The 13338-nt window shown below is 38.7% G+C and overlaps 1 protein-coding gene across 1 annotated transcript; it reads right to left on the bottom strand.

The window, feature by feature from the left end:
• Positions 1 to 8143: 8143 nt before the first annotated feature.
• Positions 8144 to 12956, bottom strand: ACTC1 (actin alpha cardiac muscle 1). Its single transcript, XM_015864910.2, has 7 exons — positions 12913 to 12956; positions 12275 to 12423; positions 11084 to 11408; positions 10294 to 10455; positions 9990 to 10181; positions 8820 to 9001; positions 8144 to 8468 (listed from the first exon to the last, which is right to left on the bottom strand). Exons 2-7 carry the CDS (start codon positions 12401 to 12403, stop codon positions 8325 to 8327), a joined length of 1134 nt encoding a protein of 377 aa, XP_015720396.2. The 5' UTR covers positions 12404 to 12423; positions 12913 to 12956; the 3' UTR covers positions 8144 to 8324.
• Between the last annotated feature and the right edge of the window lie 382 nt (positions 12957 to 13338).

The following is a 13338-nucleotide window of genomic DNA, read 5'->3' as shown; positions in this document are numbered from 1 at the left end:
CAATTGCAGGGAACAGCAATTTTTCCAGTGCTAGAAAGTGCTCGTGTACTTGAAGCACAAGGCAGAGATGACTGTCCTGCAGAGATGGTATGTCATATCACAGCTGGCTCTGCAGCAAATTTGGTGCACTGCTACAATGTCTATCAATAGCTCAGTATTACATTATTTTGTTGTTGTTGCTTTTAACTAAGCAAATGTGTAAGTTGGAAAGCCAAATCATAATTTACACAGAAAAGGCAAATATGAAGTTGTACATTACTCAGATTATAAATTGTCTTGTGACTGAATAGCAGTATATTCTTACTTAAAATGATAAATATTTCTGATATTTGGCATTTATTATGAAAATCATCTTCTCAAAAGTGAAGTAGCACATTTATATGCATATCACTGCATTTAATATAACACACAAAACTCCAGCATTTCAAAAAAATTCAAGCTTTTTGCACACCAGCATTGATGTTAATTCTCAGTATGTAAAGCAAGTTGTACTAGGATCTGGCCCCAGAGACATAGTTTGAAAAAATGAAAACAAAGAGCTTCCCTACTTCACTGTTTTCAGCTTCCATATTCAATGGTTGACTAGAAGTATGCATAGATTTAAAACACAGGAACTGGGGAAAAAAAAAAAAAAAAAAAGGCTTCAATAAAATAGTAATACTTTCACCTGCTTTAGACTATCTGCTAGTATCATCATCTTTAAAACAGCAGCAATATTCTAATTGATTCTAGACTGTAGTATTTTTATATCAGCACAAGAATACATCACATTTTTATTGTTCTACATTTAGTTTATATTTGTAGTTCTAGTCTTCAAAAATAATACTTACCAAAGCAAAACACATTCCACTCTTCATGAGATTTTTAAAGATATCAACCTACTTATGAACTCAGAAAACATTAAAATATTTTAGAAATGACTGAAGTTGGATATAGTACCCTCTTTCCTTAGTATACTTCCCTCCTCTGCTTTTACCACATAGAGTCTCTCTTTTGTCTGCATTTGTGTGCAAATAGCAAGGAATTTTGGGGAGAATGCTAAATTAAAGTGAAGAGTACATATCAGGGATGGAAAGTAACCCTGAGTCGTAACACACAGATTCTATCCCCAGCCCAGGAATTTAGCTATACACTCTTCAGTGTTATCTGCAGTAACCAGATGCATTCAATAACTTAACAGATTATCAAAAACAAAGTCTTAACAACTCCTTTGAAGGGACATTATCTAACAAACAGTAGAAAATCTTCACAGCTATGATCTTTATGATCTTATCCTTTCAGTTTTTGCAATACTTTTTAAACTGTGGGAAAAAAAAAAAAAAAAAAAAAAAAAGACCCTTTATCCAACTTAATACTCATAGTGTTAATCAACACAACACCTTCTTCAGTTAAGGAGGGACAGAATTGCACCTGCATCTATAAAGACTTGTGAGCGGCAGTACATGCTCACCCCCTGAGCCTGGAGAATATTTCATTGTTATACTCCTATATCTGTATCTATGTCTAACAAAGGGTAGAGATTCTCCTCAGTCCTCCTTTTGTTGCTAGTGTATTTCAAGAAGCATTTTTGTTTTCAATGGCAATAACAAATAAATCACCAGCTGGGCTTTGGATCTTTTAATTTTCTCCCTGTATAGCCCCATCACATATTGGCAGTCCTTCTGAGTAGTCTACTTCTTGTTCCAAAGGCCACAAACTCTCGTTTTCTTCCTCATTTCTAGCCACAGATCTGTTCAGTCAGATTAGTCTTCTTCCCCACTGGCTTATCTTTCAGCACATGAGAATGGTCTGTTCCTGCACTATTAAGATTTCCTACTGTAAGAGTGTCCAGCCTTCTTTTCCCCATCAGAACTGCCTCCCAGGGGACTCTGTGAACCAGATTTCTCAACAGGCCAAAGTCTTCCCTCTAGAAGACCAAGGTGGCAGTTCTGTTAGATTTCTGCTCCTTAGATTTCCAAGAATCAAGAACTCTATTAATCCATGCTCACTATACCCAAAATGGCATTCAATCTTCACAAGTCAGCATTTATCTGTTCTGTAGTATTTGTGGCATTCTCTATACTTAGATTGGCAAATGCCACAAATACCATGATAAATTTAACCACTGTGAATGATAAATGTCAGGCTTTTAATAGCACCCACTGTTACCCTTTCACCACATGACCCTATTTGGAGACTGAACAATCATCTTCTTGGATAATTACTTGTAAAAGAAATAATGTTTTTAGAACTTAAAAGGATGTTGTATTTGCTTTGTAAGATATACACAGACAAAATAAGCAATGTAAGCTTTTCAGCAAAAGGAAGACCCTTCATGGTACTATCCCTGTTCATTTAATACTTCTTTCTGTTTACAAAAATAAGTTCAGAAGATAGATTCCTCTTTCTACTAGCTGCTAGTACAATGGGCAAAATCCACTATCTCTGTTAAAACGAAAAGAAGTAAATTTGTCTAGTTAGTTGATGACTATGGCTGATTCTACATTTTATTAGAAAGAAAAATTCTACAAAACTATTGCTGCAGAGCTTAAAACACTGAAGTGACACTAGACACAGCATTCTCTAGATGACTTTCGGCACTTTTACACTTCCAGCAGTATGTGATGTATTTGGGCTACATCTGAAGATCACATTTCTGTGCATTTTTGACTGCAGACCATAAGTCACATTTGACTAAAAATACACAAATTCTGATCTTTTCTCAAAATTCTAAAGTACTGAGATATTACCTCAAGCATAAAATCAAAGTGGGCATTAAGTCCTTTCATAGAATTCAGGCTACAAAATATCAGCAGTTCTCTGTTAATCAAATGTGTCTGAATTTTCTGGCAAGAAACATTTGTCCTTCCAATATATCCATGAAGTTATGTTGCTAGAGGAGATACTCATTTGCCGTGTTATACAGACACAATCTCTGAATTGTGTCTGAGTTAGAGGCATTCTTCAATTGCAAAGAGAAGGTAAAGAGAAGATTTAGAGAAAATACTTGTATTTCAGAGAACTTGGAACCAAATGAAAGAGACTATCTATGATCAGCAATAACATAACATTTTCCTGTGTACAGTGAAGTCATCAATACCACACAAGCCTCTTTCGAAGTCCATTAAATTTAGCTGCCAAAATATACAGGCAAAAGACCAAAAGTGACTGCTGCATTGCTTCAGTTTGTCTAGTTGCCATATAAAGCTGAGCTGCACGGGAGAGTTCCAATCCAATCATTTCAACACTAGTAAGTGTAGTAAATCCATTTTGTAAAACTCTTCGTCACTTATTAGTGGTTTCCATGTCTATAATACAAGAAATTATAATTTTATAGCATACCTGGGCAGCTCGTAGTATTTCACTGTAATGAATTATGACATTTAGTCATATTAAGCCATATTAAACATTAAATTCCTACTAAATATTCTTTCCTGTGTGTGTATATATAGATAATTTAAGTATGGTTCAAATAAAGCTGTTAATTTTTTTTAAGCATATAACCACAAACTGTATTTCTCACAATCATTTCCCTAGATACCCAGCTGTAAGAAATTCTTTCAAGATTTCAGTGATCTGAAAAAACATGATAACTTTGTCTCTCCATAGCTCAAAATCTGTGTCTTCTTTTGAAAGATATATAACATTATGAATGTCAAAGATGTGAATAGACAGAATACCAATACTGATCAACCAAATCAGTAAATGATATTAATTTACATCACCAGTTATTCTAATTGTCAAACTAATATAGGTAATGGAGTCAAAAGTATAGCACAAGAAAGGTCTTTTCTGTCAAGAGTGTAACAGAAGGCAGAAGAGGAAATTACTGCATTTAAACTTCAGCTCAAAATAAAGTTACAGCCATAAAAATGGCACGGTTTATCTAATGGAAAACAGTGTTTTCTTGCAGATGGAATTCCTTGCCCCTAGACAGTGAAGGATCTCCTTGTTTCAGTAGTAAATTCAAGACATAACTCATATAAAAGTAAGAAGTATTTTTTTTTTCTTATGCTCTGAGTTATTTGTGTTTAAAAATCTGCTGAGGTTTCTATTTCTGCAAGGGTTGTACTTTCTGGCTCACCAGAAAATTGGAGCACTGCAAACCATACTGCATTGGCTTTTCAAAAGAAGGAATTCAGTTCAATAATCTAATGGTTAACTTTTTACTAACTAAAAACATTTAAAAAACATGAGTCAAAATGGACAATTTTCTTGCTTAAAATTGATGTTCCTTATCCACTTTAGTGTTTATTTGTTTGTATGTTTGTTTGTTTGTTTGTTTATCATTAAATAGAAACTTAACTTCTGAAGATAGAAACCTGTGTCCTGGAAATATATAATAAAAACAAATTCAGAACTTGCATGATATTCAATACCAAAAGACATCTATCATATAACAATATATGACAATATGGCTCAGTTCCTCCTTTTTCTTGACATCTAGTGCTGTAAGCCCCTGTAGATCTTGATGCTGTGGAGGATCTCCCCACCTTGACTGTCCCAGAAGTGTGTTGCTTCCAGACCCCTTCCTCCTCAGAATAAAATGTACCGATTTTTCTCCCACTCCCCAACTCATCTGAGATATCTACAGTAGGTATATCCAAGGAAAATCAAATGGAAAGTAGTATGCTCTCTACTAGAAAGGAGGAATTGTGCTTCAGCAACATTTTTTAAACCATATAAGCAACATGGTAAGTCAAGGAAAGTACCTGATAAAACTTAGGTAGCAAGGCGGTAACGAAGTACTTTAAAGATTAGTTCTGATTCCCTTCTAATCAGGAACAGATCATCAGTAAGAGTGTTGTCAAAGAGAATTAGGAATATGCTGGCTTTCTTTCCAAAGGGTCTCAACTGCCTTATGAGCTATTCACTGTCCTTCAGATTTTGTCTGGCATAATGGCAGTGCTGATAGGGAAACTGAGGAACTGCGTTTTAGAGAGCATCTGCAACTTCAGCTGTTCCAAGACAGCCAAAATTAGTTGCAGAAGCAGCAGAGCAATTCCTGACACGTGCCACTGCCCCTCCTTCAACTCTCCATAGTTGGCTGTGAGAACTATCCCTTTATGATGAAAAATAAGATAATCACCAGGTATGTTAAATTTTTGCTAATGTCTACTGAAATCATTTTATGCACTTCGCACAGGACAGCCTAATCACAAAGTAAAGTTATCTTTTAACTACATATCAGTGTTTTTTCCCCGACAGTAATTAACATTTCTGTATGCTGTATTTGCAACTGTCAACAGTCATAACCACCCTCAAGAGAAAATGTAAAGAACTGGTGGTATATTGGCTGCCTGAATTGCTTCTTTCTTGAGTCCAATGAGTGAGATTTACTAATCACTCATTATTTACACACATATATATATATATATTTGCCATATCTTTTGTCTTGATAATAACAGAGATAATGATAATAACCCAGAGATGAGATTTAACTATTAGTATAAGAAAGCAAAAATCTCTTCCTGTCTGGTCCTTCTATTAAATCTGTCCCTCTAGCAGAGAAGGGGGATTTCTTTTTCTACTGTTGCATGATTATTGTAGATTAATCTGTCTGTCACATATACTTGGTGATCTGAATATTTTAATATAAATCTCTCAGTCTACACACATAATCTATGGGATTCATTTCTTCTAACTTCTTCTAAAGATAAGAATTTTCATATTAGTGTTTAGCCCCAGGGTGGCATTTTTAAGGCTTTAGATGAAACATCCTTTTTAGGGATTAGCACAAAGTAGACAACTATCAAATTTGTGATGACTATTGTACCATTTTTCTTTTTTTCTTTTTTTTAGGAGCCTTGAAGTACTAACAAGAAATTTCTGAAACATGTCCTTATTTTCTGTTAAAAAATCAATCATTTTAAACACATTCCACACTCTTTATTTACCATATAAAATGTTAACAACTATCATTGAGGCTTGATGTAAAATGTAAATAGGATACATTTCAGCAATAGGTTCTGTTAGCAGAATTTTATCCTAGCTTATGCGACCCAAATTCCTCTCAAACTGGTCAGTTGCATTATCTATATTTAAGAGTTCTAAAAATTTCCCAAGTTTTGTTTCCATAAATAGTTATCATATTTCCTATTCCACTGAATTATTCAAGTTTTCACTGCACTGACTGTGAATGCATATTTGATAATGGCAAAATATGGGATAAGAGCATTAAAATTGAATATATCTGGAAACATGCTATAAGAAGAAAAAAGGGTAAGATGCCAGTACTGTTTAATCATACTGTACTCTTGGTCAAGCATACTATCTTTTTACATAATCCTTGCTGTTCCTGTCCATCTCCATAAACTGTAAATTACATAGCCAGAACTTTATATGGAAAGAATTTTTCTACCGGACATGGAATCAGTGACTTCCTTCAGTTCCCTCCTCATGCCCACAAGCTTAAGGACAAAATTATAATCACAGTCACAGCAGTGCTGCCAGCTGTATGCTTGCCATTCCCGACCTATTGGAGCCAGGCAGTCAGGAATCCATGAGGCCTGACTTACTACGCCCTTCGCATACTTGCTTAACAATTTTAAGCTCCAATTAGTTGCAATTTATGTCCAGTATCATCTCATTAATTCACAGTAATACCTGAGATGACCTCTTTTGTCAGCCAAATCTTTCAAATAGTAACCAAGACTAAGTAAGAAAAGTGCAATTTTATTTGTTTGAATACTTACTTTTCTCTCTTGTTCAAAAATCTGGTAAAGTTCCTACACTTTCAGAAAAGATACAATTCCTACTCTGGAAACCTTCTTGAAAACACTGATAGATGTTGACTTTGCCTTAAGTGATTTGCAGATAATTAATCTGTACTGCACTGTGAAAAGTTCTGTTTGTAGAAGGATTTCAGTGATATTTTGTGCAGTATCTTTCAGGTTTATGTTCAAATTTCATTTACATTTAACAGTTCCATCTACCTTCTAAGCCCAAAATCAAATAAATACCTAGAAGCAGCTAAATATTTCAAATATATGTCAGTGGTAGGCAATTACAGTAGTACTTAAGCCAAACAGCTTCAACAGCCTTCTATTATTAAGTGAGCTAGAAACAGGTAGTAAACATGTCTAAAGTAGTCAAAAGGTAAGATCAGTTCTGCTTAACCGCAGATCACTCCAAGTGACCAATTTAAATGCGCTTCCAAAGATTAACAGGTAGGAGGAACACGAAAAGTTTCTGTACACCCTATTACTATATATATATATTTTTCAATTAGAGTTTCAGTATAAAATTAGCAATAAATCTCATGTTTTTAAACACCTGTAATGGCATTTATTTGAGCACATGCCTAAATACAGGTACTAATTTGATACATACTTTAATCGATTTCTTAAATCAAATTTAGATTCACTTGTCTTTACATAGTTCAAGCTATGACACTGACTAGTTCCATTATTTCTATGAAAATCTCCCAGGTGATTCTGGTTCTTCACCTTTTAGGTATTATTCTTTAAAACAATGAACACAGTTATGAATAAGTTGTGGTGAGGAACACAAAAGCTCATGAAAAGCATATTTAGGTCAGGTAGTAAGAATAGCAAAGATTATGGACTAAAAACTGCCTGAGCCATATGAATGATGATGTGCAACTAATCAGTTATAACAATTATATGTTTACACAGCAACAGTTTGGTTCTTTGCATTAGTACAACTGAGGCTTCTGACATTGAGAAGATGGAAGAAAATGAGTAAATTGTCAATTAGAAATAATGTTTTGTCATAAATATTTATAACCCACATAAACAATTGTATGACTCTCAAGTACTGAGTTAATTAGTTATAAATTGCTTTCTAGGTGTATTAGCATAATCCTTCTTAAGAGGCTTTGGCTTTCAGTAAGTTGATATTAAATTACTTGGGTAATAATTAACGTAATGGAAAAAAATGATTCTAAGCCCATTCAGTGAACGTGAGAGGTTTCCTTCTTCTTGTTCCACTCCTTGGGTCTACCCTCAAGGTTACTTTCTTGTAAATGATAGATCTTTTGTTTGAAGCTTAGATATTAAAACTATAAGTATGAAATATGACTAACATGTCCACATCACTTAGAAAGACATTCGTGGCAAGTTTGATGGGAGTTGCCAAATTCCAGGATATTCACAGACTCATTTTTAACCAAATAACACTTACAACAAAACAATCAGAAACATTTGTAGGTTGCAAGTCCCAGATCTTTATTTATAAAGCAATAAATATTAGAAGCACAAATAAATTGCACAAGTGTGTAAACAAACTGTACAATGACGGAGGAGTTCAGGAAGGGCTGCCAGAAGACTCCAAGAAGCATACTGTCGTCATCCTGAGTGGGAAGTAAATGTAGGGAAAAGTGCTTAGAAGCACTTGCGGTGGACAATGGATGGACCAGCTTCATCATACTCCTGTTTGCTGATCCACATTTGCTGGAAGGTGGACAAAGATGCTAGAATGGAGCCACCAATCCAAACAGAGTACTTGCGTTCAGGTGGAGCAATGATCTAGGATGAAGAGAAACAGTAAAATCTTACGTTAACAGCTCAATTCCTACACAACTAACCCACGTCATCAACACACCAAACTGCTAGGCATTTCTTTAAGTAAGAATGCAAAGTAATGTACTGGTCTTCAGCATCTGGTAATGTAATATTCTTTAAGTAAATCTACAGACAATTTTCCTGATTTGTAACTATTTCTTCTCATTAATAACATTATGTTAATTAAATGGAAATACTTCTTATTTGCCCATCAGCTGATGGTCTCATTTATAAGTTATTCCTATGTCCTAATTTAATGATATGGGCATTTTCCCCAACCTTATTCCTATGTTATAGTAGAGTTAAAGTCCTCACCTTGATCTTCATTGTGCTAGGAGCAAGTGCAGTGATTTCTTTCTGCATGCGATCAGCAATACCGGGGTACATTGTTGTACCACCTGAGAGAACGTTGTTAGCATACAGATCCTTACGAATATCAATATCACACTTCATGATGCTGTTGTAGGTAGTTTCATGAATACCAGCAGATTCCATACCTTGTGATAAAAAGAGCTGATTAGTAAATTATACAAGAGATCGTTGTGAAAACGACTCTCAGCATTTCCCTTCACAGTGAATATGAACTTTTATAGTTTTGTTCTAAAATTGTTTATTGATTGCTAGGTTGTGCAGAAAAAAAAATTAAAAAAAAAGAAAAAAAGAAAACAAACCCAAAACTACAGGATAAGTTTAGAAAACGAATATTGCTTATTAGAAAAGCTAAGAATCATAATTCATATGCAAAGACACAAGATCTACAGTAAGAGAAGAATTAGAAACATAAGACAAACTTATTTAGTATGAGTCCACACCATTTATAAACGTGAAGGCAAAACCAAGACATGGATGACATTGTTAGGATTTGGTGATAAGTAAAAAGAAACCAGAAGCAAGTGTTCGTAGGCTGCATTCCAATTTATAATTTTAACAGGTGCTTCCTGACACTAAATCCACAGTCACACGTCAGCTGATCAACAACTGCATTTGTTCCTTGGGGCTTAGATTATAAGCATTTGCTGTTATCCGTCAGCTGCATCTACACACTGCAAAACCAGTCATCTTGTCCATGGCAAGGTTTAATTTCAGTGCATGTAAATATACACTTCTTCATTACATCTTTTTTTCTCCCACACATTTCACTTCTTCATGGAATCAGATAGTGTTTGAAGTGCAGGTGGTATAAATTTAGCACTGTAAGTTTTTCTTGCCATTGGTAACTCAACAACATTTTCAATGTACACTCCATCACTAAAAATTGTGAATTTACAAGCTGGTCTACAAGTTGCAGCAGGAGTCCAGAGCCCAGCTAATTACTAGCTATTAATGACATTAAGTACAGCTAAGAGGGAGCAGAGAATCAAACTCCCTATTAATAGTTGATTTTGTGCAAAATGTAGATAAACAGGAAGGGGAGCGGGGCACCTTCTAGAATTTCTGATTCATTTGCACCTCCTACTGAAAAAAGAATTTCCTGGCAGCACTTACCAATAAAGGATGGCTGGAATAAAGTTTCAGGGCAGCGGAAACGTTCATTACCAATTGTAATCACTTGACCATCAGGCAATTCGTAGCTCTTCTCCAGGGAGGATGATGAAGCAGCTGTGGCCATTTCATTCTCAAAGTCCAGGGCAACATAGCACAATTTCTCTTTGATATCACGAACAATCTCACGTTCAGCTGCAAGTACACAGAAATCAAATCAAGTTTGGAGAAACAAAATACTGGGGAAAGAAGATGGGCCAAGGAAGATATGAGGATATTCAGAAGAGGGTCAAGCTGAAGGACTGACCTGTTGTCACAAAGGAATAGCCACGTTCTGTGAGGATCTTCATGAGGTAGTCGGTCAGATCCCTGCCAGCCAGATCCAGGCGCATGATAGCATGAGGCAAAGCATAACCTTCATAAATGGGCACGTTGTGGGTGACTCCATCGCCAGAGTCAAGAACAATACCTGGAACAGAAATGTCAGAAAACAGTTGGAATAACCTGAGAAACCTTACAACACAGCAGTACCATAGACATAAGAACATTGCATTTTTCAGGTAGCATAAAGCAGCATGGTTCTATTTTAGCCAGCTCCTGCCAGGCATTTCTTTACAACTCCTGATGTTCCCATTTGGTCAAACAATCCCCATAAAAAACTGTCCCATACGGACTTCTAACAAATCCACAAGAATAGGCTACCAATACTACACTGAACTGCAAGTATATCAATGGTATTGATCGCCTTGATCTAGTAAAGGGCAACTCTTAGGCCCAGTTTAAACACAAACTAGTATAATACTTGTGGTAACTGCAGTAATGTCTGTTTGTTTGCATCATGAAAAGCAGCTGGAAAATTAGCTCTTTAATGTCTTTCTTCAAAACCAGTGCAGACAAATTTATATAGTTCCTTCCACAGACTAGCTTTTCTGCTAGTTAAATTTACTTTTAATAAATATAATCTTAAAAAAGAATAAGCCAACTGCATAGTTTTCTGCAAATTTGAATGTTGAGAAGTTTTGTGTCTGTGTCTGTGTGTCTAGAGTGGGAAGGGAAGGAGGGTTTGTGGGTCCTGAAAGGAAAGAAGTCTATTTTACCTGTGGTACGACCGGAGGCATACAGGGACAGGACAGCCTGGATTGCCACATACATAGCGGGCACATTGAAGGTCTCAAACATTATCTGAGTCATCTTTTCACGGTTAGCTTTAGGGTTCAAGGGTGCTTCTGTGAGCAAGGTGGGGTGCTCCTCAGGGGCCACACGGAGTTCATTGTAGAAAGTGTGGTGCCAGATCTTTTCCATATCGTCCCAGTTGGTGATTATGCCATGTTCAATTGGATATTTCAAAGTAAGGATACCTCTTTTGCTCTGTGCTTCATCACCCACATAGGAATCTTTTTGACCCATACCAACCATAACACCCTAAAAGAACAAAACACAGGAACACATGATTTGAGACAAGATCACAGAGCTAGATTTACACCTCAGTCAACCATGCTATTTTCCAGAAAGGTACAACCAGTAATGCCACTAAAAGGTTGTTAAAGTTATTTATTAAAATACTAACTCAACAGAACTCGAAGTTCTCTCTTAAAATTATTTTTCCTTTAATAAGATCAAAGGAATTCTCCCAGGTTTTTTTTTTTTATTTTATTTTTATATATCCTTTATTTTTATTATATTATTTTATTATATTATTTGGTCCTCTTTCTGGACCAAAAGTTCAATTGGCAGTGAAAAGCGTGATAAGCTTTCTAATAATCATCAGGAGATGATTATAGGAGAAAAAGCCATGTGTTTTCTGCATTTTGAACAAACTGTGAGATAAGACGGAGAATGAAATGGGACCTCAGAAAAGAAGGCTTAGAAGGTGATAAGAAGGCAGAGACAGACAAAAGCAGCACAGGAAATGCAAAGTCTTGATATGTAGAAAATTGGATGGATTCAATTCAGCCCATGGAGATGCCTTTGAACCAACACCAGCAGCGTATCTGGCTTAAGGGATGGTGTGGGCAGCAGCTCTGAAGGAAAGTGGGTTTGGACTCATTGAGGGAGAGAGAAGGGATACTGCTGAATCAGAAAGAACTGGTACAAGAGGTGACAGTGACAGAGATAAGAGAATGGTGAGCCCAAGAGGGAAATGTAGGGAAGCAGCACAGACAACAGAAATGGTGTCAGTAGGACACGAGGGAAGAGAAGGCTGGGGTGGCAGAAGGACAGAACTATGGAGTGGGGCTGCCTCCTGATGAGAGGATGGAGCCCGGTTCTCTCCTTAGTCAGGAATTTACCTGGTGCCTGGGGCGGCCGACGATGGATGGGAACACGGCCCTGGGGGCATCGTCCCCAGCAAAGCCTGCCTTGACCAGCCCCGAACCGTTGTCGCACACCAGCGCGGTGGTCTCCTCGTCGTCACACATCTTGGCTGATAGGCACGGACCTGCAAGACAGCGCGGCGGCACATACAGACCCCTGCGGGCACCGCGAGGCACCGCCCGGGGACACGGACGGCCCCGGAGGCAGCGAGAGGCTCGGCGGGTCCCAGCGGGTGCCGCGGGGTTCGGCCATGGTCGGGCACGGCTTCCGACGGGACCCGGCGGCCACTGCCTTCGCGCTTCCAAAGGCTCTCAGAACGCTAACTTAGGGCATCACTAGCGGTAACCTCGGGGCACGGATCAAAACGGATGAGCGAAATGATACCGCAGCGCACTCTGCCACCGGCAGGGAACCGCGCCCCGTCGAGCCACAGCCGCTCCCGAGGGGTGGAGAAGGGCAGAGGGCGGTGTTCCCGTCCCCGTGCTCGCGGCTGGAGCAGGCAGAGCGCCGGTATCACCCGCACAAGCTGAGCCCGTCGGTGCCTCCCGTCGATGCCCCCCATCCATTCTTCTCTCTCTCCATCCCTTCCGTCCCGCCTTACAGCACCACTCACCGGAGCAGCACGGGCGGCGGGAGGTTACCGACGAGCGCCTAGATGCCGGCGGGGCTCGAAGCTGCCTCTTTATAGCCCGCGGCGGGGCCGGGCGGTCCGCGGGCCGGGGCAGCCACCTTCTCCTTATTTGGCCGGCTCGGCGCCATGGCGGCGCAGCGCGGCCATGAATGGCGCAAGGCGCGGCGCGGCTGCCCGGCCATCTAAGGCAGGTGCGGAGCAACGCGGTCCTGCCGCCGCATGGCCAAATAGGGAGTCCCCCGCCGACGTGGTGGGAGGGCAGGCTCGGAGCTCTCCTGGGGCTCTCCATGGTCCCTCCGAGGCAGAGTGAGCCGCCGTGCGTGGACCGAGGTGTCGGGCCCGGGTGACCACTCGCCGTGGTGCATCAGAGCTGAGGCACAGAGGCATGGCAGAAGTGGCGGGGCACGT

The sequence above is a fragment of the Coturnix japonica genome, chromosome 5 (assembly GCF_054131305.1).
Source record: "Coturnix japonica strain WE chromosome 5, WE-NBRP24, whole genome shotgun sequence".
Classification (NCBI taxonomy): domain Eukaryota; kingdom Metazoa; phylum Chordata; class Aves; order Galliformes; family Phasianidae; genus Coturnix; species Coturnix japonica.
This window is presented reverse-complemented; position numbering and strand designations above follow the sequence as displayed.

Excerpts from the sequence above, each read along its gene's own strand:
- ACTC1 (XM_015864910.2), bottom strand. The coding sequence starts at position 12,403 with ATGTGTGACGACGAGGAGACCACCGCGCTGGTGTGCGACAACGGTTCG. Across the intron at positions 10,456-11,083 it reads TGCCTCCGGTCGTACCACAG|GTATTGTTCTTGACTCTGGC; the intron begins GTAAAATAGACT and ends TTTCTGTTCCAG. Across the intron at positions 8,469-8,819 it reads CTAGCACAATGAAGATCAAG|ATCATTGCTCCACCTGAACG; the intron begins GTGAGGACTTTA and ends TCTTCATCCTAG.